The sequence below is a fragment of the Rutilus rutilus genome, assembly GCF_951802725.1.
Source record: "Rutilus rutilus genome assembly, chromosome: 1".
Taxonomy (NCBI): domain Eukaryota; kingdom Metazoa; phylum Chordata; class Actinopteri; order Cypriniformes; family Leuciscidae; genus Rutilus; species Rutilus rutilus.
Genome location: NC_140209.1, coordinates 45113540 through 45141289, shown reverse-complemented (window position 1 = coordinate 45141289; position 27750 = coordinate 45113540). Strand labels below are relative to the sequence as shown.

Below are 27750 nucleotides of genomic sequence, written 5' to 3'. Positions count from 1 at the left end.
AAACAAAATAGTGTACCTTTAATAACAAGTCTTAGAGTAAACATAATCTATTGGAGAAAAGTGGAATAACATAAACACTGTCATTTTAAAGTCTATAATGCAACATAAAGAAAAGTCATTACAAAAGAAAAAACAACTCATAAGACGAATGATAAAGGATTGTGAACTAAAGAACTTGTTAACATGCATCATTATCTCCCCCAGCTGGAACAGAAGAACATAATTCATATTTCAATAAAGAAAATTGTTTGTGCACAGGAATGATGCAAAGTGTCATAACACTGAATAACGCTGTCAATTACGGAGCTCAGTGGAGAATGTTCTTCATTTGACACCATAACAGAACAAAGACAAGTGCCAAACACATTTCCACACACTCCATTGAACAGGGCACTAATAACTCTAGCACAGCAGCTGATATGAGATTGCATTACATACGTTAACATGACTACAACAAGCATTTATTCTGTACAATACAGGTACTAATTCATCATTGGATTCTTTCCCTTTTTAAATAAACACGATGCTCATTTAAGCCTCTAAACTCACTGCACTGTTCTGATTGGTCCAAGAATATGAGCATGCAAAGGAAGTAAGTCACACACGTACCTTTGATCCTCGTTCATTAAATATGATTTCAACATCTAAGATTTTACCAAATTGCTGGAAAGAGAACAGAAGACAGATCAGACATGCTGCCTAAACTTGATTCGACATGTAAACTCACTGTCTGATTTCAAAAACATTTACTTAATCTAGGTGCATCAAGCTACACGTTTTAATTTTAATGGATCATTTATTATCAAATTCTTTGAAAGTTTAAGTAATATTTATTTAAATTGAGTTGTTTAAAGCTAAAAATACAGTGACGTTGTGAAATATTATTACAATTTAAAAGCAATAAACTTTAAAATAGTAAAAACATTTTGTTTATTGTTTATTAAATAAACATTTCATATTTATTATCATTGTTGAAAACAGTTGTGCTGCTTAATATCTTATTATTTCAGGATTCTTTGATGAATAGAAAGTTCAAAAGAACAGCATTTATTTAACAATGTAAATGTATTGTAACGTTTTTACTGTCACCACAATTTATGTAAAAAAATTAATAAAATCCTACTGACCCCAAACTATGCTTTTTTTTTTTTTTTTATTCAAATAAATCCTTCAGTTATGCCCTATGGAGCTACCAAAACAAAACTTGACCCAGATCGCAGATCTTACCCAAACTCCGAATATCATGGGACATGCAGTAGGACAGCACGCTAGCACACCCCTCGCACACCTGTGCTGGCGTGGCCACTGTCTGCACTGTGAGAAAGAGAGAGAGAAAACTGGTACTTACGCCAAACATTTGCCTGAGGTCTGGATCTCTAAACCTGAAGGGGATATTAGAGACGTGGAGCCTCTTGGGCTGCGATTTGTTTTCTGTGTTTTCAGATGACTGTGTTTGCTGTTGGCTGTCTGTCTGTGCTGAATCGTCTGTCTGCTGTAAGAGGGGAAAAGGGAAAGAAATCAGGGAATATCAGTTAGTCAGACCGGCAAATTTTGATGCGCCAACTGTAAATAAACTCAACAAGCGAAGATGCTGTCTTTGCACACAGGTGTTTTTTCGGCTTGGTCCATTCGCAGTGCTGCAGTCAGAATGTACAGTCTATCGTGCCTGTACCTCCAGGCGCTCCCATGGAGCCAGACCCAAAGCTTTGTTTTAACAACATAGCTCTTGAAAACTTTCACCACCTGTTCCTGTTCACTTTCTCAGGCAGATTCGAAAAACATATGTAGAGCACGCACACACAAAACGAGGCGTAGTTTGTAATGCGGTGTTTGCAGGGGTTGGGGCAGTGGGTGGCAGCTGTGGGTGATATATGACATGGCTGCTTCACTATATCTTGCTTTCTCTCGCTTTCTCTGGCCACGCATGACTGCTGGCTGCTCCCTGCAACTATGTGCCTCTCAGCCTGGACTGCTGCCTGGGAGAGAAAGTGGCTTAGCCCTGGGTGTGTGTGTGTGTGTGTTTCTGTCTGACTGTATTTGTATGACTTAGCTAGAGAGAGTATTGCATTGGGAGACTTTACTTTCTATTTTTCTCCAATGTGTACATTTGTGTGTCATTGGGCGACTTCCAAATGGCATTTTTGTGCCCATAAAGGAACAGTTTAACAAAAAAACTACAATTCTGCAATCATGATTTTTTTTTCAAAGGGATCCTTTTTGAATAAGGAAGCCTTAAAAAGGATGCAAAAGCAGCATTAAACCAAAAGTATTATAATAAACAGTAACAATTTCTTTAAAATAAGTGACATTTTGTGAAATGTTATTTCATTATAAATTGAACTGTTTTCTATTTTATAATGTATTTGAAAATGTCATGTGATGTCAAAGCTGAATTTTCAGCATCATTACTCCAGTCTTCAATGTCACATGATCTTTCAGAAATCATAATAATGCTGATTTGCAGCTCAAGTAACATTTCTTATTGTTATCATTGTTAAAAACACTTTTAACAATGCTGCATAATATTTTTGTGGAAACTGTAATTTTTTGTTTTGTTTCAGGATTTATGATGAAGAAAGTTAAAAAGAACAGCATTTGTTTTCAATATATTTTGTAATAAATATATTTTTGTTTACTTATGATCAATTTAATGCACGCTTGCTGAACATTTTAATTTATTTGAAAGGTAGGGTATACCCTTTTGAAGTCACATGCTATCTTTGTGTGATGAACAGATCAAAATGTAAGCCTTTACTCACTTATAATGTTATTATATTTTCGTTATTATTTACTTAAGGCGAGACACTACAGGTGAATAGGGTAACATTTATAATTTGCATATATTTTAAAAAAACGAAATCTGAGTATTGGATAAAGCCAGGTTAAAAATTATTTTTTCATTGTGTTCACATATTAGATGGGGAAAAAAATTACAGAGGGATTTATGGATATCTACTTTTGTTATCCTGTAAATCAGAAAATACTGTCAATAGCCTTTTTTGGAATAAAATGTTATATAAATCAGGCTAGGAATAATATATTTACAAATCCCTCTGTAAATGTCTTCATAATATAACTAGGTACAAGTCTGATGTATATAGGTGCTACTGAAGTGGAGATTTCGGACTTGGAGTAGCTATGAGAGAAAAGTCATTTTGAGAAAACGGGCTTTAAAGATTTATCATCAGCCAATAAGATTGCGCATTCAGTCCTTTTACTTTCACGATTGGTTGCTGATAAAAAGGAAATGACCATATTTGGATCTGACAGGATTGTACAGGAGAGAGAGAGAGCTTCCTAACTACGGCAGAGATCATGGAGCAGCATGTTGATTAAAGGCAGGGTAGGTAGGATTTATTAAAAATTAAAGATCCAAATTTGTTAAAACTTTCTATATATATCAATACATAATTAAAATGTAAGAACTCTGCAAAAAGAGTATAAAAATCAAGTGACTCTAGACCGTTTAATCTGTATTAAACACAGCTCATTATTTCGATTCGGGACGAATCAAAGGATTAGCTTAGGCGACTGTCACTCTCTCGCAACCATGGCAACCACCCTTTTGCCACACAGCACCTGCCCACTTGCGCGCGACCGTTTGATTTGAGGAGTGCGAGAGGCACGGAACCTGATCACACCTCCGTCCAGTAGATGGCGGTAATGCACTATGTTTGCAAGCTGCCAATAAAATCTATCGAAGAAGAAGAAGAAGGCACTGAACCTAGGAATACCAAAACAATGGCAGAGAAAGAGCAATCTAAATTTACAGTACCGGCATATGCAGTTAGTGAAGGCAAACCAGGCAAAAAAATGCCCCTTCCCCTCCGCTTGTCTCAGGTAAATAATGCGTCCTCTAGCTCAGCGGTCGGAGTCGCGCGTTCATGTGTTTTGGGGACGTGGCTTTGGAAGAAGCACAGAAATGAGGGGGTGGAGTGAATGGAAATAATGAGATGTCTTTAAAACAGTCGTGAGAGGTCTACAGACACTCGATTTTGATACTTTCTTTTTCAGAGTACTTACATTTTAATTATGTATTGATATGTACATAAAGTTTAAACAAATTTGAAAAATAGAATTTTTAGACCATTTCTACCTACCCTGCCTTTAAGAATGCCAACTTTTGTTGAATTTATGAGAAATCTACAGACGCAAACAGACAAAGTGTAATAAAATAAAGACCTAAATGTGTATTTCGGACTTTTTTTCACCACAAGTCTGAAAGAAGACATGTTATTGAAGACAAATTTCCAAAAATCTCAAAATTGACCAGTAAAAAAAAAAAAACGATGTTTTTGCCTGCCGTGTCTCGCCTAAAAATATTCCTCTTAGATGTTAACCACAGCGATCAGATCATTGAATCTGTCAAACCCGAGAAGTGAATCATTCTAAATCATGAATGTATCATTCAGGCCAAATTTGTGAGCTGAATCAAGTGATTCATTTAAAAGATCCAGTTCAAAAGAATGATTTATTCACAATGAATGATTCTGCTCTCATAAAAATGCATTTTATTTTTCACCTCACCAAACGTGTCTCTTCCCTTTGGAGTGAGGCCATAGTGGTGCTCTTTCGAATGTAATTCACCCATTACGTGTGTTAGCATGAGCATGTTCACATGTATGTGAATTTATGTGCATTTATTTTCTTTTGTAGCGCTTGAGAAAGGGAAGCGGAGGTTCTGCCTCGAGCCCGCGGTTATGCCCAGAGATATTTTTTTAACTTTCTGCTTGCTGCAGCTGTCCTGTCATGCTTCAAGCGCTCTGGAAATCATATTGTCTGGAACAAAAGAATGACTGAGTCCCAGTGTAACAACTGCCTCTCTGACATTACAGATGCTCAGGACTGTTAAAGCAAGCTTCACTGGAAATCCTGGCAATGGAACGGACCGCGTGTCTGTGTGCGTGTGGCATTCTTATTTAAATCAGGCGGTGCTCAGGGCGACTCTGACTAAAGCGGCAACAGAAAGTTTAAAAAAAGCAAAGCTCAAATGAAGAGTAAAGAACAGCTTGCTGGGACTGTAAATATGAATATCGTGTCATCATAATGTTTGTACAGGGTACGATATACCCACCCGACTGAAATGCAAGGGTGGGGGGAAAACATGAGAGAGCACTTGAAAAATACTAGTCTTTCAATACATGAAAGGCTGCAGAAGTGCAAGGGAAAAAAAAAATCTGTCTTGTGTTATTACAAGTCATAAACAAAAGAACACCCACTCCTCAAGGCAGAGAACAAAGAAAAACGGAAGATAAAACGCTAAAGCAGTGTAGTAAACCATCCAATGTAAAACTGACAAGATGTGCGCCGTCTTTATTGCTTTAACAAAATTGCACTTTTCCTATTGCGGGAGGCTCGGTTTAATGGTGTCGTGAGGCAAGCGGCCCTCAGCAGAAGAGACAACTGGGCTGTTATAATTGGAAATATGCTTTTCCATTTACTGCTCTTTCAATAAAGGTATAGGAAGGAATGCAGCGGGTCTTTAGGTTGAGGCACGGTGCGGTCGGCAGCCATATGTACGGTTTTAGAGATCTCATTTCATGGTCCGTGCATATGGCTGCCTTAATGGCTCAATTAATTGATTCCGAAATCAATTAATCGATTCGCCCCTGTCTAGTAGCCGTGGGGAGCCGGAGGCCACGGTGACTGATCTCAGGGTGATGGGATGAGACGGGGGAAAAGGAATAAATCTATAGAACTAAAATAGGGGCCAGGGGCAGAAGCGAAACACATTTTGAATCCCATTCACAGTATTCGGGCATCAAATTTGCCTTGAAATCCCGCTTTCATTATTCAAACATGCAATGCACAATATGATACTTCCAATCGTGACAAATAACGATCGATTCCAAAGCGGCCTAAAAAAAAAAGAAGAAGAAAGTCCTCTGTGGCCGTTTCTATGGAGCCAGAGATTGTGTTGCTCCCTGTAGGGAGGAAAGGTGAGGGAAAGATGGAGCGATAAGGACAGGAATGTGAGGGAGGACAGCGGTTCAGCCTGGGAGACCTACTCAATTACTGATTGGGGACTCACAGAGTTGTGAGTGTTTACCATTCATTGATCTCACACTGAGTGCTAAACGGCAAACAGTGACAGGGCTGCCGGTGTGTGCTCTGAGCACACACACACACACACACACACACAAACACACAGCCGCTGGAGTGTAAGAGCCCACACGGACACACATATGGCAGCGCTGGACAGAAAAAGATAACCTCACAGTGAGGACTTGGAGCGTAAAGTGCCTGTAAAATATTTTCCTTTCCGAGGAATTTTTCATTGTGGGGGAATGTGGAATAATTGCATCAACCGTCATTGATCCATGAGGGAGCTTTTGTTTAATAATGTGTTGTACATTTCATAAAAAAGTGAATAAGGGAGAACAATTCCATATTTAATTTGTGTATATATGTATATGTGTGTGTGTGTGTGTGTGTGTACTTGTACAACTATCTTTGTGAGGACCAGTTTGAGTTTTAGACCATTGGAGTGAGGACAAAGAGAGTAAAGTGAGGACATTTTGGCCGGTCCTCACTTGCTGAGAGCCCTTTAAAGGCCTGTTTGAGGGTCAAGAATAGTTTTAGGGATAAGGTTATAATTAGGTTAAGGGTAGATTTAGGGTAAGGGTTCGGGTTAGGCACTTAATTGTGATGGGTAAGGTTAGGGTAAGCTGCTAGAGATTGCATTGTGTCAATGGATGTCCTCATAAAGGTAGATGTACAAGAATGTGTGTGGTGTGTGACATTTTTCTTTATGAAATGTATATTTAGTATAATATATATGTGTGTGTACATAAATATAAATATATATACACGGCCAGTTACCTACTTAACCTAAAAGGAGTGGATTGTTTATCATTCCTTTCTCGGAACAATTCTGGGATGTGTGCCAGGTAAAAATATAGCCTGTGTGTGTGTGCGCGTGTGTATAGCATGCATACGCCTGACAGTTTACATAGCATGCCATCTGTGCCGCATTCTTTTCACTGGCAGAGGACTTCAACATGGAGGGAAAAACAATAACAAACAGTAAAAAAAGGCTTCCAGTTAATCTTTTTTGGTATCAAAGGATTCATTAATAGTCGTTCATTATAACAGACGCATATTTTGCTGCAATGTTGGTTTTACATGAGCAGAAAAATAAAAAAACCAAGCATTTGGGAAAGATAAACCAACCAAAGCCACAGCGCTCAGTGCTTCAGAGTGCTGCACGCTCATTTGCGAAGACGCTCTCATGCACAAACAACTGCACAATAGCTCAGAGGTACAACACTGAGGGTTTCCTGCACTCAGTGAACCGCAGAGGCAAAAAAAAGAGACAGATAACGTACATCAGCGATGATGCCTTTTTAAGATGTGCTATTTTCAGCACAGCAACATTACTAGGATGAAACGCAGTAGCTGTCTAAGTCAACCTCCACTATCATCTGTGCGTCTACAACCATCCGTCGACCCCCAAAAGCTACACCAGAGGGGTTGCGAGGGGGACGTTCTGCAAGATGTCTGCCCTCTTGCGGGTATGGCCCAGACCACACGTGCCCTCCCTAAAGGAAATCAGCTCTCACTCCGCCTGGATGAGGATGGGCACTCTCTCGGGACCACATGGGGGAAGGCGGCCAATGAAGCACGACAGGAGTCAGAGCAGCAAGCTGACATATTGAGCTGACTTCCACACCGTTTGTGAAACATCCTTATTTAAGGAAAAAACTGCATGAGAAAATAATCAACAGATTTAAAACAAATATGAGACCAAATCAACCACTCATCTTTCTGAAGTGACACTATCCAGAAGCGAAATGTCACTTGAGAGGAAGCAGTACCTGCATGTCACTGTGATTGGCTGTTTACAGTCAATGAGATAATGCCTGGCTATCATGTTCACACAGTTCCCGCAAACCAACCTGAATGGGTCAAGCTGGAGGCAATGGACGGGCTAATTACAGAGTAAACAACTCCCCCACTCGGACATCACCACTTTCTGCATTGTCCGAAACTAAATGAACTTGAAATGATCTGTGAGTGGGCCGGTTTTAACAACCACTCAGGTCGGTTAAATTAAAGGTCCACCTCTGCGTCTGTGACCATCATTACACCCGTGGTGTTTACTGAGAATCTGATGACGAATGTCCTGAAATGAAGGTGACAATTAATAATAACAGCCATAACAAAACGGTTAAGAAGAAATTACATTTGTATTAATCTTTGTTAACATTAGTTTAGAAATATACAACTGTTTATTGTTTGTTCAATAATTTATTAGTAAATGTTCAAATTAACATGAAGTGTTGTTCTTTCTTAGTTTATGTTAACTTAATGTTAACTAATGAAACCTTACTGTAAAGTGTCACCCATTTTACAATGTTTAAATTCATTAACATTATCACGTCATAAGGTATAATAAACTAAAAAGAAACATTTAATTACAGCATTCATCAATTTAGGATAATGTTAATGTATAAATAACCTATTGTTCATTATTATATCTAAACAAATGTTAATTTAAGCAACTCCATATGCTAAAAATGTATTAGTATACACTGCTGTCCAAAAGTTTGGGGTCGGCTGTTTTTTGAAAGAAGTCTCTTATACTCAACGACGTTGCATCAAAAATGTAGTAAAAAAACAGTCATATTTTGAAATATTAATACAATTTAAAATAACTGTTTTCTATTTGAATATATTTTAAAATGTGATTTTTTCCTGTGATGTCAAAGCTGAATTATCAGCATCATTACTCCAGTCTTCAGTGTCACATGATCCTTCAGAAATCATTCTAATATGATGATTTGATGCTCAATAAACATTTATTATTATTATCAATATTGGAAAGAGTTGTGCTGCTTTATATTTTTGTGAAAGCCAAAAAAAAAAAAAAAAAAAATTTATATATGTAAATGTCTTTACTAGGATAATAAAGGGATAGTTTACCAACAGTTTTTTTAATTTATTCTGTCATTAATTTCTCTCCCTCATGTCGTTCCAAACCCATAAGACTTTAGTTCATCTTTGGAACACAAATGAAGATATTTTGATGAAAATGATGAAAAAGATATCTGTCCCTCCATTTATTGTAAAGCCTAAATTAAAAAATGTCATCATATAAAGCGATCATGTCTCTTCAGAAAATTTTGACTAAACCACTCAATTCACATTTGTCAGCCAAATTAATAAATGTAAATGTAATGTAAATATATGTGTGTTTCAAAGATGACCGAAAGTCTAACGGGTTTGGTACAACACGAGGTTGAGTAATTAATGACAGAATTGTAATTTTTGGGTGAACTAACCCTTTAATCCTTGCTGAAAAAAAGCCTTAATTTCTTTGGAAAATAAAAATAAAAATGACTGACCCCAACGTTTTGAACAGTAGTTTATCTAGAAATGAACATTAACCTAGATGAATAAATGTATTGTTCATTGTTAGCTCATGTTAGCAATTGCATCAACTAATGTTAACAAATATAAATGTATTGTAAAGCATTACTACAATTTTATATTATTGTTTGCTTTTAGAAAGTAAATACTGTTCCATACGCATTCATGAAATCCACCACAAGCTCTCTCACACTGACCACTGAGAATATGGCACTGCGCTCTATCAAAACAGCAATGAAAAGCATCTATTACTGTATTAAAACGTCCCTCTGGGAGCTGATTGGTTACCACCTACTCCAACAAACAAAGAAAATATGAGAATGAGGGAGTCTAGGCCTCTTTTGTTTGTAGATGAAGGATCAGTTGTGAGGAACGACCTGGATCTAAAAACAGCTTCAGCCAGATGAGGTCATAGCTTTGGATGTCTGTAAAGTTTTGCTTTCTCTAGGCTCATAAAGTGAAGGAAAGAGATTGATAGAGAGAGAGAGAGAGAGAGAGAGAGTGGGGGGGATAATGGCTTTTCCAGATGTGGTTTTGCTCCCTTCTGCTCTGGCACTAAAAAAGAAATTTGAACACTAAGGTAGGATAGGCAATGAAAATCTGGCCGCTGTTCGCAAGAAAGCTCATATTTTCCTTCAAATCATCAGTAAAACGGTTTAAACATTTTGTCTGTTGAGCAAATGGTCTAATTATGGGATACAACAGGAGTTTCTCCTAAAAATGTTTGTTCTTTCTAAGGAATGGTTCACCCCAAAATTAAACTTCTATCATCCTTTTTCTCACCCACATGTCATTCCAAACATGCATGCTTAAATCGCCCACCCACATGCAACACAAAAGTAGACATTTTTGAAGATTTGTTGCACATCTTCTGCCATACGAACTAGTGAACACATTTAATGCTAAATTTTAACATAATTAGAAATGACTAGCATTAACAGGGTGATAATGCATATTATTAGGGGAAATAACTGCAAATATTTACAAATTTAGTTTATATGGTACAACTCAAAATCATAAAAATGGGCCACATTGCCCATTTACCTGGGCCAAAAAGCCCCCCCAGGCTCTTCCCAGCTGTCACCTGATTGTTGTAGAATATATAAAATACATCTGATATCATCAAATTACAAAATCCCAGTCAAAGGGATACATCTGAATTCTATGAGTTCTTTACATAATGCTATCAATTATACACAGGCCTATATTACAATAAACTAACAATTCACACTGAATGATTCTACTCAACTGACCTATAGGTTATGATGAATAATGAAGTTTCAAATGTATTATTATATAAAAACTGTAATATAATATTTTATTGTAAAAAACCTACATAATTTAAATAAATCACTGAGTCCACAATTAACAAATAGACAGTATATTGAAGCCAAATAATAGCTTTGCGTGAGGAACAGACCAACATTTTAAGTCATTATTCACTGATCATTTACAGCTCACATCATGAGCGTGAGTAAATAATGACATAACCTTTTTAGGAAAACTATTCTTTTAATAAACCAAATTCTCCAGCGACTTCTTGTTACTGAGCAGAATTGCGCTGAATCGTACAATTTTAGAACAGAAAACGGTCTTGAAATTATTGAAAAAATCTAGAGGGAAAACCTCACCAAACTAAATTCAGCGAGAGCACTTTGTACTCTGAGTTGGTGAAAAACACAAAGATAGTCAATTATTCATGGAAATGCCCTGAAACATATGAAATATTAAGGCAGCCTACAGCACTGATGTCCTTGGAGGGCAGATCACGGAGGGCACCTCAATCCACAGCACAATCCAAAAAACCTGAACCGTGACGAGCAATGCCATCAAGAAGAGTCGGAGATCGAGAAAGCGAGAAAGAGAGAGATATTCTGTAGAGAGCGGCGCTTACTGTGGCTGTGCCGGAGACCGACTGTACGCTGTTGTCTGGTCCGCTGGGCTCACTGTGCGTCTGGGCAGGGGGGTACATGTTCAGAGTGTGCTCTGCCACGGGGGTCTGGCCCGGGTAGTCTGGAGTCGGGTGAGGGTGGGACGGCGTGTACTCAGCAGGAATGCCGTTCTGAGGGGGAGCGAACTGGGCCGATGGGTAAGGCTGGGCCATGGTTTCTGGGGGTGCTGGGGCGTCTTGATTACCCTGAAAAAACAGAGAACAACAGCAAAATATTAGCGACATTATAGCATAGTTCACTAAACGACCAAACATACCGTATGTGGACACCTGAACGCCACATCCATATCTGCATTGAGTTTCAAAACCATGGGCGGACGTTTATAGTGATTTTAGCTGCTACAACAGCTATTTATTGATTTTTATAAATCGAAAGTTTGTAAAATAAACGCTTTGTGTGAGTGGTGGGGATTTTGAGTCATCTTAGTTTTTTCTAATCCTTTTTCTAATCAGATTCGTTCACCGACCCTTCATGCATGTTACATAGTTACACCAGGTGATAGTGACAAGTAACTCTTAACTTTGAGTCCAGAAAGAGTGTTCAAGCATCCTGCTAACTTTTTTGTCCTTCATGATTTGTTCACTTAAAAGATTTGTACTAAAACACAGATTCCAAAACATCACTAATGCGTTCAGCCTTGAGACGAATATCAAAATTCAATTTTTTTTTTATCGTGTATCACGCTCACGTGATTTAAAACATTAACATTTACATAATAACAAAAACATGTATGATAGTGTCTTTGTTTAAGCATATACTTGTTAATAAAACGACAGCATCCAATTTAAACTCAAAATTCAAAAATCACATTGTCTGCAAATTCATTCATGAAGTTCACACTTTAGTCATCTTGACTTTAGACTTACTACTGCGTTGTTACTTTAAATATGTTCATGAAAATAATTTGAAAAATATTCATGAAAATGGTTTCTCCTTAATAAGTCTAATGGATATTTTGTTTCTATTATTCAGTATAATTCATTATTATTCACATTAATAATTACACATTTTTCTATGGTATTCAGCTTCATCCCTATTTTCCATCTGACGTTGGATCATGGGACATACTCTCATTCGGACACAAGAGGTCAGACATGATTGTATGTATCAAACATGCTCATTATGTCCACATACTTTTGGTCCATATTTGAGGTCCACACACACTAGCTTTATATCGCGTCATTCGTGCTCTCTGTGTGTTGAACTATTAGCGAAGCACACGCTCAGCTTCAGACAGAAGTTCTTTCATAAAGCTGGGCCAATTAAATTACAGTGTTAGCATGCACCGGACCGACAACAAATGAACAAGCACACCCACAGACAAATGCGTTCCATACACAACGCTCAACAGACCTTTATCTCAGGAAGAGCTTTCTTATTTGATCAGGACCAATTCATCCACCTCCCAGCACCCAGATTATCCACTTATGCATGGAGACGTCTATACACCTCGCACACCAAATCTACGCTAAACCGCCACTTTGCAAGCCGCGCCCGAGAGACCAAAAAGCCATCTAAATTAGCGTTCGCTATCAATAAACAACGGCAGATTAGCAGAATGAAAACACACAACAAACTTGGGTCACATGATGCACAACAGCACAGGTAATGGGGAAGTTTCATGAAAAATACATTCATCTGAATGGCTGTGTGGAATTGATGTGGATACTAACCTTAGGTGATGGTGCAGTAACTTTCTTTATTTGTGTGGATTTTGTATAACCAGATGGTGTGTTTTTGTTCTGTACAGCCATTTGGAAAATTTTATTGGTCAGGTGCCAGTGTTATTTTAATATTATTTCTCAAGTATTATAGTATAATTCATATTTTAAATGAGCTTTTATTTTATATTTTCAGTTTTTGTTTTAAGTTTTAGTAATTTAGTTACGCTATTGTAATACGCTATTGTAATAAAAAAATAAATATAGTTTTTCATCAAATATAGATTTTTTTTTTTAATTGTTTAAGTTAACAATAACAACGAGGTCAGAGGTTTCTGACAACTGTCAATAGTTGACATACATTCAAGTATAGATGTATAGCCATAATGAGTGTGGATAGTATAGCCCAGATAATTAGGTCTTGGGAGAATTTGAAGAGAAGTGTTTGCATTCATTTCTTTGACTTTAAGAAAGACGTTCAGTGTGCTCAGATTTTTCAAGGTACCAAAGAAACACATTTTAGAAGAAAAATCTGAGAAGCAGGTGACTTCATCCAAAAATGAAAATGATGTCATCATTTCCTCACCCTCATGTCATGACTTCATTTCTTCTGCAGAAACAAAAGATTTTTTGAAAATTATTTTTGTCCATACAATGAAAGTCAATATGGATGCCATTGGACAACATCTGATTCTACAGAAGACAGAAAGTCTTACAGGTTTGGAATGATATCAGGGTGAGTACATTTTTTGGGTGAACTATTCCTTTAAGAAAGTATATGGAGACAATTTTTGAGACAGCTTTAAGAAAAAAATTCTGTTCGCTCTCCATTTATTCTCACTGCAGTCTAGGAGAAATGATTGAGATATTAAAGAGATCTAATTGGTTATTTTCCATTCTTACAGGAGGAAACAGTTCGTGACACATTTCATACACACACATTCACATCTTCTCCATGCCAAACCATGAGTTATGTAGGCAGAGAGATCCCAGCGCCCACAGGCCTGTTGAGAACACACTCTGACACGGGACAACTGCACATTATAAAAATAGCAAAACACACTCTGCCACTACTTTCTCTCCTCTGACCACAATGCCACACTACACAGAAATCCTACGTACAAAGCGTAGGATAAAAGGAGAAAAAGTCCACAGTTCTATCTGTGATTTATATGAATATTCCAGTCTAAATTTCCCTATACAATAGCATATGATGTGTGAGGAACATGTATGTATAGTGTATATGTGTATAGTGTACATGTATAGTGATGCCATATCCATGAACAGTTATTTTATGTCAAATCTTTTCAATGAATAAGTTGATATGTTTTGGAAAACTGGACTAAATCATTTGTTTAAGTTTACTTCACTGTCTCAGTGATCTGGTTGCCCACTGGAGTGGAAGGCAATAAATGAAAACTGGGTAAGTTTTGAATTACCTACTAGTAGTGAATATTGACATTTTAGAAAGAATATACGGTCATATTTAGGATACTTTTATGGTACGCCTGCATCATTTTTTATGCTTGACAGCTCCAGTACGCCTAATTCATGGGTTCGATTCCCATAATAAAAATGTATACCTTGAATGCAGTTTAATTCACTTTGGATAACAGCATCAGCCAAATCTGTAAATGTAAATACTGAAAAGAGTGGTCAGGATGTTCTTCAAAAATTCACCTTTTGCATTCCCCAGAAGTCAGTCCCACAGCTTTGGAACAACGTGTAAATAATGACAGGATTTTCATTCTTGGCAAGTTGAACGAGCCGAGAAGAGCCAGGAGGGAAGCCGCAACTTGCTACTCTGTAAACGGGACCTTGTAAAAAAAATCCCTGCTGTTCCTTAAGCAGATGTTACACACATCACGCTGTTTTCCATTAACACCATCAGCACTTCGCATAGCACATTGATATTCAAGAGCGGGCACACCACCGCCATAATTAGACTATCATTTGATCAGGAGTGCTAAACTCTTTATACACAAGTGTCAAAGACGTTAAGGGGAGGGTGGAAGAAAAGTTAGAGAAAAGACAGTGGTGCTTCTCCATGGTGTGGGAAGCCCCTGATGGTGCAAGTCTGCTGGGAGCTCTACATTTGCGGTCATTGTAGTCGTGCCGTCGCTGGGATTTTTTGGAGGCCCTCGTAAAATAAGCTGTTGGCAAACACTGGGAGAAAAAATGCGATGGCAGACAGTCAGGCTTAGCTAAACGCTTTGGCCTCCACCCTAATGAGAACCACATTTGGAGGACTGAAATATGTTTTACGTGGCAGCGCACTGGATCCATCACTTCACTCTGCTCGGCTTCCAGGCGAACACTTAAACATACGCAGCTATAAAAAAGTGGCTTTGTTTTGGTAAAGGGCTTTTTACGACACTTTGCAAATATAATTCCGCACACAACGAGACTACTCCTCCCTCACTCCCGTAGGCGAGAAGTCGCTCTAAATTCCGCATGTACACGAATAGACGCAGCTCACGGTCGCGATGAGTTCAACCGCATGCTAATGCCTTAAAAATTATGGAAAGCCAGGTGTAGCACAGTAGCACTAAAGCGGTACGTGTCAAAGTTCTTGCCGGTAGTGTTTGACTATTATGGAGCAAAATAAACCGTTTGAAGAGCAGCGCGTCTAGCTCTCGTCTGTCTCACTCACTCTTCTCAGGCTGGATGACAGAATTCGGCTCATTTAATTGATCGTGTGCTGCCAAATTTGTGAGTTTAGCCACCAAGACCAACACGAAACAGAGCTCAGAGATGGATTGGAGAGAAATGAGAAAGAAAGAGACGGCGAAATGTGTGAAAAGAGAGCAAAACAGCTGTTGATAAGGCAGCCTGAAAAAGAGTTGCTGAAGGGGGCTCCCTCTTTCTTCAAAGCGCTCTCTCTCTCTCTCTCTCTCTCTCTCTCTCACACACACACACACACACACACACACACACAGAGACACACACACACACACACACTCTCTCTCTCTCTCTCGAACGCAGTCATACACAAGCCACTCGCTCTACTGTGCAGCCACAGCACAAAAGGAAGACGGGCAGGAAAAAAAATGCACTAATGCGCTTGGTAAGCAGAATAACAGGGAAAAAATACCTGTTCCACCATCTTGCTCCCTTTTTCCTCCATAAACTAAGCAGCTGCCTTGGTCCCAATCCCTGCAGCATCTGCCTAAAGCAAGCATCAATTATAGATGAGGGTGTGTGTTCAACCACTGTGTAGCGAGAGGGAGAGAGTGAGTGTGTGAGTATGTGAGCGGGAGGGAAAGGAGGGGTGGAGAAGGAGGGGTGGAGAAGGAGGAGGGAACTAATGCAAGCGAAAGCTAAGCTCCAAAATTTCTCTCTCTCTCTCTCTATTCATAACTAATGTCCGACACTCTGAAATGTTAGTGATTCAGGCCATTCGCCGAGCATGTAAACTAAACTTAATTTAGAGCTGTGATATAGATTGTGAAATGATGTTAAAGCTGAGGCTGTTTTCTGTCTGTGAATGTGCAGCTGATGGATTTGGATTGTATCGCTGATGGTGAAATGAAAACTAATCTCAGAATCCCTCTTTTTTTTAAACATAGGTTTTAAACTATGAAGAATGGAGCCTAAACGGACATGGTGATGGGAAAATAAATGAAATTGGAGGAAAAATATATATTTCAATGCTTTTGTGTCCTTTCAGAAATGATTTGTTTTCCCCCGAGAAACGGGTTGCAAAACTTTTGAGTCTTTTGTGAGGGAACACAACGTTTCTAGGGGAATGCAAAGGTTTTTGCGAGAGAACTTAAACATTTTGTGAGGGAACACAAAGGTTTTGCCAGCAAAACGCCACAAAGTTTCTAGAGGGAACGTGAAACTTTTGCGAGAGAACCCAAAAGAATTTAAATATATATTTTTCCTCCCATTTAATATTTTTTCCCATCTCAGGTACCTTTAGGGGCTCCGTAATTAATATACCGTCTTAGTCTAAAGTCTAAAAAGAATTATATTTAAAAATCAATATATTCTCTTAAAAAAACAAACAAAAAAACATTTTTCCTCTGAAAACAAATCAACAAATTTCAAAATCTAAGGAAAATAGCCAATTCATAAAAAATATATGCTCTCTAAAAAACACCTTATTTTTCTTAAATCCATATATTCTCTGAAAATAAGTCAAATTATATCAAGTTATTTTGTAAAAAAATACACAAAATGGTAATACAAAAATGATTCTGAGCGATCATGTGTGGTTGTCTAAGTTCTTTCACATTAGAATAGGATTGCAAAAACTTTACAAATTCAAGCCGAATTTTGTCAGCATGTTCAAAAATATTCAGGAACTTAAATAAGACGCTCAGCTACACTCATATTATCGCTCCTGATGGGAAGGAATCACACTGCGTATGCTTGATTTCTTCAGTAAAAAAGAACCATAATGTTTATTTAATCAAGTATCTAGTGCTTGGATGGTAAGGTCTGTTTATGGTTTGGTTCATTTAAGGACATGCAACTCACTGAAAGTGAGTAATGACCTCTTGCCATCCATAAATGCTGTCAGATTTTGGTTGGGCCAGACTGAGAGGTAAACAGGATCAAGATCCACTGTCCTTGCTCTTTCAAACACACTGACTTGCACAGCGAAATCCTGGGCCAACTCTTCGAAAAAACAGAAAATGGCTGAGGCAAGGCCTTCTTGAGCCCCTGCTGGGCCTGCCCTTTCTTTCCTATAGATTGGACGTTCGATCAACCTTCACCTTTGTTTTCTCCTCTCGCTCAATGCAGGATTCACACCACAGGCGCTCCTTGTGTATGTGAGTACGCATGCGAGCAAGGGTGTTTAAGGATCGGCGTGCTGCCCCTTTGCTCTAGACAGTCAGCTGGCTTCTGTCCAGGTCCATGGAGTGCCACTTCAGCTGGACACGCTCTCAGTTTAGAGGGCAAACCATTCCCCAACAGAGCCCCAGTGACATACGGCAATAGAGCGGGGCAGGACCCCCTCGACCGTTCATTATCTCAGCCGCTCTTCCTTCCCATTGAGCTCTGCACTATGTTTTCGGATCAAACATTTTGGCGTTCGCACACAGTGATCGTTAACCCAACACTTCTGGAGGAGTTCGCCATTTGGTGAGTGCGTGATGACTCGGAAAGCCAGACATCAAATCGCACTCCCTGTCTCAGAGTAAACAAATTAATAATGCAAGAGGTTTTGTAGCGCATGGGTGTGAACTATTTTGAAAGTAACCCATTTCCCAGCAGGAGGCTACCTTTTAAACATGCAAACTCAAAAGAAAAAGGGACCCGGCAGACGTCGTGAAAATATAACCGCCCCCACCAGAGGAAAGTTTCCGATGAAGGTTCAAGGGTGAAAGGAAGCTGAGATAGCATTGTAGCTCTGTGGGCACTGTTCATTTGTACACATTTTGACTAAAATATACTTGGCATACATTTTGTACATTTTACCATGAATAAAATAACACCCAATTTTTGTCCACAAAAATAACCATTTAGTTCACAAAAAAGTGCAAAATTCTATCCTAAATGACATGCGATACACTATACACTATGCGCCATGAACTCAACCATCTATAACATTATTTTGGCATCAAACATCGAATTCTGACAGCCCCTTCCCCTCTGCTGCATAAAGAAAACAGGGACAATCGAGTACATGAAGTGTTCAACATTCCACACTTCTTTCTTTCGGTGAATTAAGTACAACTAGGCATTTGAAGTGCACTTTTTCTTTGGGGAATTTTCCATGTGAACACACTACTCACACTATTTACACTACAATATGGCACAGAATATTGCACAAGTTTTATTTTTTAATTCAACCATTTCACAAAAAAAAGTTACGAAATCGAAGAAGCCTTTGTTAACAGATTAACGTTGCCTGTGGGACACCTCATTTTGCGAGCAAAGAGGTGCACCGAAGCTCCGAGTTAATGGGCTAGACGGCGGATGAGCCGAGTGGCGGCTAACCTTGCCTTGTTTCCCATTATCATATTAGCCGGCATTAGCGCAGGAGCTCTCGTCTGCCGCCGCTCAGCCCTGTGCTGGCATTAGCACACCATGCAAATGAAGATGTAAAGAGGAATCAGTTCATCAATCACACTCGCAAGGGGATAGTGTGCGCAGGAAGAGGATTAGCCACGTAGTCCCTGGACCCCGCGCAGGTCTCCCTCCTGTCACACAGCGTCTTTAATTAAACATCTTAAAGCACTCGCCAATGGCACTTCCTGCATAGTGGGGCTGCACTTGCCATTTGTCACAAGGCAAACATCTCTGCGGTCCTCTGAACAGTGTCGACAAACTCTTTTGGTAATCCTCCTCCAGAAGCATCTCCATCTGTGCAACCTTAATAAGCTAAATCGTCACCTGATGGGAAATCAGACATTACCGTGATGACTGCGGCACTGGGTCTTTTAAGAGGCAAACAAAGGAAACCCTTTACACATAATGGACAGCAAATAAAAAGGGCTGCCATTTTATTTTCAGGTCAAGTGGTTCTAGAGAAAATGGTAATCGGCATATGCACCGGTTGTAAGCTACCAGGTGCTGGAGTGTGTCCCCAAGCAGTTTAATTAGTATTAAAGGCTGATCTGGATTAAGTGGGCTGCTGTGATGGACACAAATCCTGTCAAGTCGATACCAATAACAGAAGAAATCTCTGTAGGATCACAAAAGAAACAGCCGGGCTGCTGAATGGATGCCGCCATCGACGGCACCACCGAGTGTGCGTAAAACCGTTCTACAATTCCGGATGTGTTCCTGCATAAATCCAGACCAAATAGGGCCTCCGGTAGATATGCACACAATTAAGCATGTGACCATCACTCAAAGGTGACGCTGGGAGGGAAGACCTTTTGTGCATTATTATTATTGTGCAACTTCTCAAAGTTTCACACATTTACTGTTACAAATGAAATTTTGAAATCCATTCCCGCTAAACTAACTGTGGTGAGTTGTAACACTGTAGAAAACATGGACAAAAATGTACATGCATTTAATTATTAACCAAATTTCCCAGTTTACAATTATTTCTATATTATCCCCCATAAACCTCTTCTTTCAAATCCATACATATCAATTTCTGCTTATACACTTTCCCATTTTGTTAAAACTTGCTCGGACATAATATTTGTATTTTTTATTTACATTTAGGTGAAAGTTTTAAATAATTGTTATATTGTAGAGTTAAGCTAGAGAACCTACTGAACTGATCCAAATTTCAAAGTGGTTACACTGATTGTGTTACACTCCACTCCAAGTTACAACTGTCTCCGGTATCCCATACTGTAAAGAGACTTTTATGAAACATTCTTAAAATGGTTTTGTTTAATTTCTTATTGGACTAATGACACATAATGATTATTCTGATTTCAGATCAGTCATGTAATGTTAAACAGGTCAGTTTCATCAGATCTGGGCTTGTGGAAACCTTTAAAAGTATATGGTGAACTCTCTGAGAAGACTCTACTGTAAATGTTATGTTTACCTTTTTTAGAGTCCACACATACAATTTTCCTTGCTGGCTCTCGGACTTTTGTTTTAGACTGTGAATGCTTTGGCACGCACGTCTATCCAACCACACACAGCTTAAAACCACAGGCAACCATTTTGTGAGTTGAGAATACCAATTTGAGGCATGGTTTCACTGACAGACTTAGTCTTTGCTTTGGTCTAATGATATTGGATGATGTTTTTATAGTCAGTGAGATGCAATAATAAGATCTCAATAGCTGGCTTGCATGAGAGCCTGAAGTGGGCGTATTTTGAACACAAAGCCATGCAATCATAACCCAGTTCCTTTTCCCTGTTGAACTCTGAGAGAAAATATGAACACTTTTGGCTTGCATATTACCAGTCTCTGAGTACATAGTGTGCACGGTATGAAGAGGCAGTAAAAATGGATTCACGCCTGCACCCTCATGCTACTCGGAATTTCGGATGAGGAGTACTACCTAGACAACCGCAGATAATGACCAGCACTGCAGGTTGGTACATTGCCTCCTGGGCCATCATTTCATAATAACCAAATGATACGACGTTTGTGCACACAATCACTTTTAAGGTTTCTTTATACAACTGCAGAGGATTTTCATTCTCCTATATTATTTGAAAGTCTTTGGGTAAAAGGTGATTGGGAATAAGAGTCACACAAAAAAGAACAGCGCCACACATAAAGGAGCATAAATGCAAATGGGGCACTTGCCTCGTGGTATGGACTCAACCAAACCCTCCCATACTCAACCCCCCAATATACAGTGGAAAAACATGAGCTGGTTTTGACATAATACATACTTATTTCAGAAAAAAATCTGAAAAATATAACAATATTTATATATATAATAATGCGTTACATTTATATAGCACTTTTCTAGGTACTCAAAGCAGTTTTACATACAGAAGGGGGGAATCTCCACAAGCACCACCAATGTGCAGCATCCACCTGGATGATGCGACGGCAGCCATATTGCGCCAGAACGCCCACCACACACCAGCTTATTGGTGGAGAGGAGACAGAGTGATGAAGCCAATCAGTATATACATAAATATTTTATATATATATATATATATATTTCTTTAAAATATATAAAAATATTATTTTTAAATAAATTGATCCAAGACTAAAAACTCATGACACGCATAATGTTTGAACCTTCAGGGATGACCCCTCCTGAGCAAATATAGTTTTTGGAAACTACAACAGCGAGAAAGAAATAAGAGGTTGGTCAAATCAGATGGCGGGTGTGTAGTCAGAGCCGCGTCCCCCTGCAGATGTTCTCTTCCTGCCAGCTTTCCTCTGATACACATCAGTCTCGGCCAGTGTGTTCCAGGGCTGGCCGCCGCTTCAGATGAGGAGCTCATATACATTTCCAGATCACAAATTCATCGCCTTCCCCCCACCGCTCCACTGGAACAAATCTGCTTTCCATTCCGTGTCGCAAATCTCATGTTCTAGTATGGTTGAACTTGGAGGGGTTTGAACTGTGTCGGATGCATCTCTCTCTCTCTCTCTCTCTCTCTCTCTCTCCCCCACAACACAGAATATATCCCTCTCTGCTCCTCCAGAGACTGTCGGCCCTCCCCGCCACTCACAGCTCAGCTCAGCCCTGCACGCCCACTAAACATTGGCACTGTCGCTAATAAGCCTAGGTCGTTAGTGTGCCATGTTTTGGGCTAATTTTCTAATCAGACAGTCAGGGTCACCACCCAAAAACCTCCTTGTGCTGAGAAGTTGTACCACTTCCTCCTACAACACACACACACACGCACGCACGCACGCTTGGGCTCCCATGTGCTGTAATTATATGTGGTGGATGTCATGTGGGTGAAAAGGGAACGCGTGGCAGGCAAAGGCACTCAGCAGTAGGGTCTCGGCCATATGGAGACAGCCTGGAAACTGTCAGGCTCACTTAATAGATGTTGTCCTTTGGGACTCAGGAAGGCAGGTTCATATGGAATAAACACAGCTCCTCGGGCTGAACGAGGATCGGGACGTGAATCACTCCTTAACAATCTTTTCAGCAGCCCCGCTTCCCTCCTACTTTCTCCATTTTGTCCATTTTTAAGGGGTCTCATTATGGGTGAAATAGATTCGTCACCATAGAGACAAGATGTAGAGGAGAATTAAAGAACTATTCACAATGGATTCACAAGAGGAGGCCATCTCAGAAGTTTGTGGCTGCATTCTTGCGCAATCTGCAAAATTGGTCCAGTGAGTCTGTGCTAAATATAGTTAGCACACACTTTAAAGTTTAACAGTCAATTATAAATGAGCTAAAAGTAACATACAACAGAAAGAATGCCACAGCAGCAGGCCGACTCTAGGGTTATCTAAGCGAGCCTCAGAAATCTTAATTACAAGTTAGCGTGCTTTGGCTATGCTTTAGCAGTGTGTGGGTAATTCTATTAGCAGATCTCACACAGACGGCTCGTGTTGCCTTTGAAGGCATCGAATGCTTGGCTTTTTCATTTCTTCATTATGTTTCATCAATTGTAGATCAGCCCTGGATCAGCGATTTGTTTGTGATGTGGCGTGACAATGTTCGTAAGGAAATTGTGTTTCTGTGGGTGTTGAAGGCGAAGTAGCTTGCGGCTAACACGCGCTAGCTTCAGTCTGGGATGGGGTCTGAGTCATCGCCCTGTGATCACAATGAGACATAAATTGGAGGGAAGCAGTAGCACAACACAGCAAATGGCTAATCATGTTATTAGGAGGACTGTTTTTATGCTTAAAATGCACAAATCTTTCTGAGTCAGCCTGAATGTTTTGTTCATAACATTAGCAGTGTATACAAGTAGCCATGCGCATGCATAAAATCACCAAATATCTGAAATGAAACCGTGGACATCATTGAGTCAATATATCATTGAGTGAGTTTACGTGCATCCTCATAATGCATTTGTAATTTTGATTTTGCGCAGTCTCTGCTCCGTATCTTCATCCGGAAAGCGATGCAGCGTAGGCAAACCCAGTTACAGCGGCATTGCGATGTTCATCACGGCTCAGAATAACCTTCCAATACGTCAAATGTGTTTTGCATTTGATGCAAGTAGATTAAAACAGCGGCCAGTAACATGCCTACTGTTTCTGAGTTCATCATTTGTATAATGGCGGTACAAATAACCACTATTCTGGTAAACGGGAGTGAAGAGGTTTGCCCGTGTCGAGTAAACATCTTACTGCAATTAAATCCATTGTTGGTGCACATGTAAACATCGTCATTGAAATTTCCAGCTGTTTGTGAGATAATTTGGTGTATTTTTGTCTTAAGTAATTAGTAATAATGTGATGACTCATTTAAAAATTATTACAGGTATAATGCAATAAACTGAAGAGAAATCAAAACGGCTAAGTAATAATAGGTTTTTCTAAATGATTTAGCTTGTCATAAAGCTGACAGCCACAGTGAACCTGTTCCTATGCTTATTATTCTTTGTCCTAAAACTGAAAATAAAACAGCATTCCTCAAATTCGGCCCTAAAGGGCCACTGTCCTGCAGAGTTTAGCTCAAATCCTGATCAAACTCACCTTCCTGCAATTTTCTAGGAACTCTGAGACCTTGATAGCTTGTTCAGTTATAGAACTAAACTCTGCAGGGCAGTGACCCTTCAGGACCGGATTTGAGGAACAAACAGGTCAGCCTATGCAGGTATGCACTTTGCATGTGACGAACTGCAAGTGCACACTTGTGTGTGCGTGCAAACAAGGTTCGGCCCTAATCTCCCGTGCAGTACATGAAGTTTTGTAGATGCACATGCGAAATGCCTAGTTGTCACAGCCATGAATGCGACAGCAGCATGAACAAAGTGCTCATCAGGCCAGCGCATCTCCTGCAGACACTCTGATGCTTGTCAGGTACAGGTGATTTTAATTACAGCCATTATTTACAGAGCTGAAACAAAGTGGCAAGGTGGCACTGAACCAGGCTGTCAGGCAGCCACACACTCTTACTGGCTGGAGAAAGCTCATTTCCTTGCCTTACTCGCCTTTCTCTCCTCCATCCAGTCCACCCCCTCCTCACGGTCTACTACTTCTCCCCCTGTCTCTTTCTCTCTCTGTCTCCCTGCCCTCCTCCCATTCTGGGTGAAAGGAACATGCAGTAAGAACATTAATCACGCATCATGTTTAACCTTGGAATCATGTCATTTACTGTTAGCTTTGATGTCTACACTCTATCATATGAAGTTAGCCTAATATATTTTATGAATTTATTTATTTATTACACTGCTTTTTGGAATACTTCATTCTGATTGGTCATAAGCAGCTTTCCGCAGTTAAATACTTGATAAAATGTTATATATATTAAAATATATTAAAATATATGTTAAACTGTATAATGGATTTTGTTGCAGGCAACTGATTTCCAACATAGCTGTGCTAGTTTCATGTCAGTACTCTGCTGTCTCTTTCTTCTCACAAATAATTTCAACTCAAGATCAATATTCCATGTCCATTTATATATTTATTGAATAATAACAGACATAATGTACAGTCATTAGGTCATTATTGCAAAATAAAGCACTTTATGATGATATAAGACCAGATCACCCAGTATATTTTGTGATAATGACCAAGTGAATATATGAATATGAATATATATATATATATATATATATATATATATATATATATATATATATATATATAAAATGTAAAGAAAAAAAACTATTTAAAAAATGCACTATATATTATATTAATTATATTATTATCATAACAATTCAACTTGTTTAATTCCAAGTTAAAATAAACAACGAATTCTAGATTTAACATTTTTGGACTTCACTTATAAAATATTCCATATAAAAGCTTCCATCTTTTCCCTTTCATTTAAGACCACTGGACTGAAATCATCCTCAGCTTTCAGGCCAGCTGGAACATTCTTTGAGATAGCAGGAACCGTATTATCTGTGGATCAATGGCGAGTAAGGGGTAGGACGTTAAAACTCTTTGATCAAAGAGCTGTCCCATTTCAGTTTTTTGTAAAAAAAAAACGAAAAAAAAAGGGGGGTGGTAACAACAGTGGTAACAAGGAGAACAAGAAACGGAGTGTGTGTGTGTGTTTGTGTGTGTGTGTGAGGAAACAAAGGCTAAGACTCTGGCAGATGTTGCAGGGTCTCTGATGACTGTGTAATGACAGATGTTTTGAAGCGTAGCTAGGAGAGGTATGACCAGGCCTAATGATTTCTGGAGCGAGCGCACAGGTACACTAAGAGCAGAACTAATCACACACAGATGGACACACACAGAGAGCTGCAGGAGCAGGCCAGGACACACAGATGTATCTGCCAGAAACGAATTCACGGCCCCCCTGGAAGGCCGGCCGAACGAGCTCCATCTCCAATCGGTTTCTTTAATCATGACTATTAAAGCACGTGCATTTGGATGCATGTCAGTGATGCCCTAAACAGGATGAGACTTTATTGAGTATGACATGAACAGCTCAAACAGAAGGTATAAGATACACATATTTTCTACTACAGACTAGTGTGGGTTGACATGATTTATGATCAGACGCATTTCTTAGGGGTAATCGCAACGGGGAATGTTGAGCATGGAGACAAGGCCCACCTTAAACATCTAATCCTTGGCCCCATAAATTTTAGGAGGTGATCACAAGTTCACAGCTGGATGGAGCACAACATCAGAACGTAGTGGTTATAAGATGTTTTTTTTAAAAAGGTGTTTAAAAAAGTTTTTTAACAAAAAAAAAAAAAACCCTCTTAAAAATGCAATACTTATCATGCAAGACAATAAAAAAGGCCAAACATATCTGTTTCAGTGTGTACTTAATTGTTATTTCTATATTATCTCTATCTATCTATCTATCTATCTATCTATCTATCTATCTATCTATCTATCTATCTATCTATCTATCTATCTATCTATCTATCTATCTATCTATCTATCTATCTATCTATCTATCTATCTATCTATCTATCTATCCCATTTATAAATCAATAAAAATATATAAACATCTGTCTCTTAAAGGGGTCATAAAATGGTACATGCACTTTTACAAGTTGATTGTACTGAAATGTGTGTTGGCAGTGCCTGTACACAACCATCATATAATTATAAAAATCCATCCAGTGTTTTTTTTTTAATCTTCTTATATGTTTTCCCCCCATCTCAAATCAAGCCGTTCGATTTTGTGACGTCACAAAATCGACGCCCCTCCCACGATTGTTGATTGACAGCAGCGTTTCAACACAGACACGCCCTCGCTCGTGAGAGAGCTGTCAATCATAGCCCGCGCGTCATTGTTGATAGAATGGCGTCTAAGCGATTGTGGTGTTCTGTTCTTGGGTGCAATAAGGAACACAGCATCATTTTGATGTTCCTAAATCCGAACCGCTGAAGACACAGTGGCTGAGTTTGTTTTCGAAGGGAATATTCCCCACGATTAACGTCAATGCTTTCATGTTTGCGCGAATCATTTCACACACCAGACTGCTTTATAAACGAGGGTCAGTATAAAGCTGGTTTTGCTAAGAAGCTGCTCCTGTTAAAGGATCGGTACCAACTATTCGTGTTCCTGTTGCACCTCCAGAAGAAGACGTGAGTGTAACGTTTTATTAACCTTTATATTAATATTTATATGAATCTTTGCAAATCGCTTGCTTCACGATGAATGCACCTAAGGTTTACACTCAGGGTACATTACGGCATGTTTTCTATGTACGACGTTCTCAATATAATTCATAATCCCACGTTTATAATGAACAACGCGTTATGGTTATTGTGTTATTATTACAAACGGTGTATGCACAGAACAGAGGGGCGGGGCGAGCAAAGCTCATTATCATTTAAAGACGCATGCACTTAAACGGCGTGCTGAAAACAGAGCTGTTTTTGACCAGGTAAAATGAGTGTTTTCTTACAATACTAATGAGAATTTTTAATGAAAGTATATTACAAACTTTTAATTTAGACCCTCAAGAATCATATTAGCTTGTACAAAAATGGCATTATATGACCCCTTTAATTCATCTTTTTTAAAAGCTAAATATAGTCAAACTAAAACCAAAATTTGAATAAGCTAGTCGACCAGTTAGATGACTAGTCATCCATTCCTGTATACAAATTCTGTCTTAGTTAAAAAGCCTTTAAACCAGCGCAAATTAATTGCACGTCGTTTCATGCGCAAGATTTATCTGTCCTTATCTGTATTATGGGAGCTGTGGATTAATTATGTTTCATTTTCCCTATATTGGCCAATTTCATGCCTTTGCACAGTTTGAAAATATTTACACTAGTTACAAACAATTAATTCAATGGCTTGTTA

The 27750-nt window shown here is 39.0% G+C and overlaps 1 protein-coding gene across 15 annotated transcripts in view; it reads right to left on the bottom strand.

Annotated features, from left to right (window-relative positions):
- Positions 1 to 27750, bottom strand: part of rbfox1 (RNA binding fox-1 homolog 1) — a 257018-nt gene that overhangs the window by 34586 nt on the left and 194682 nt on the right. For 12 of the 15 annotated variants that reach the window (XM_084399705.1, XM_084399704.1, XM_084399701.1 and 9 more), the window contains 3 exons: positions 11267 to 11509; positions 1349 to 1492; positions 610 to 663 (listed from right to left, as the gene is read on the bottom strand). In XM_084399705.1, the coding sequence (XP_084255831.1) occupies positions 610 to 663; positions 1349 to 1492; positions 11267 to 11509 (441 nt within the window). Of the gene's footprint in view, positions 1 to 609; positions 664 to 1348; positions 1493 to 11266; positions 11510 to 16079; positions 16208 to 27750 lie in introns of those variants that run through there. The other 3 variants (XM_084399696.1, XM_084399702.1, XM_084399700.1) reach the window with 2 other exon arrangements.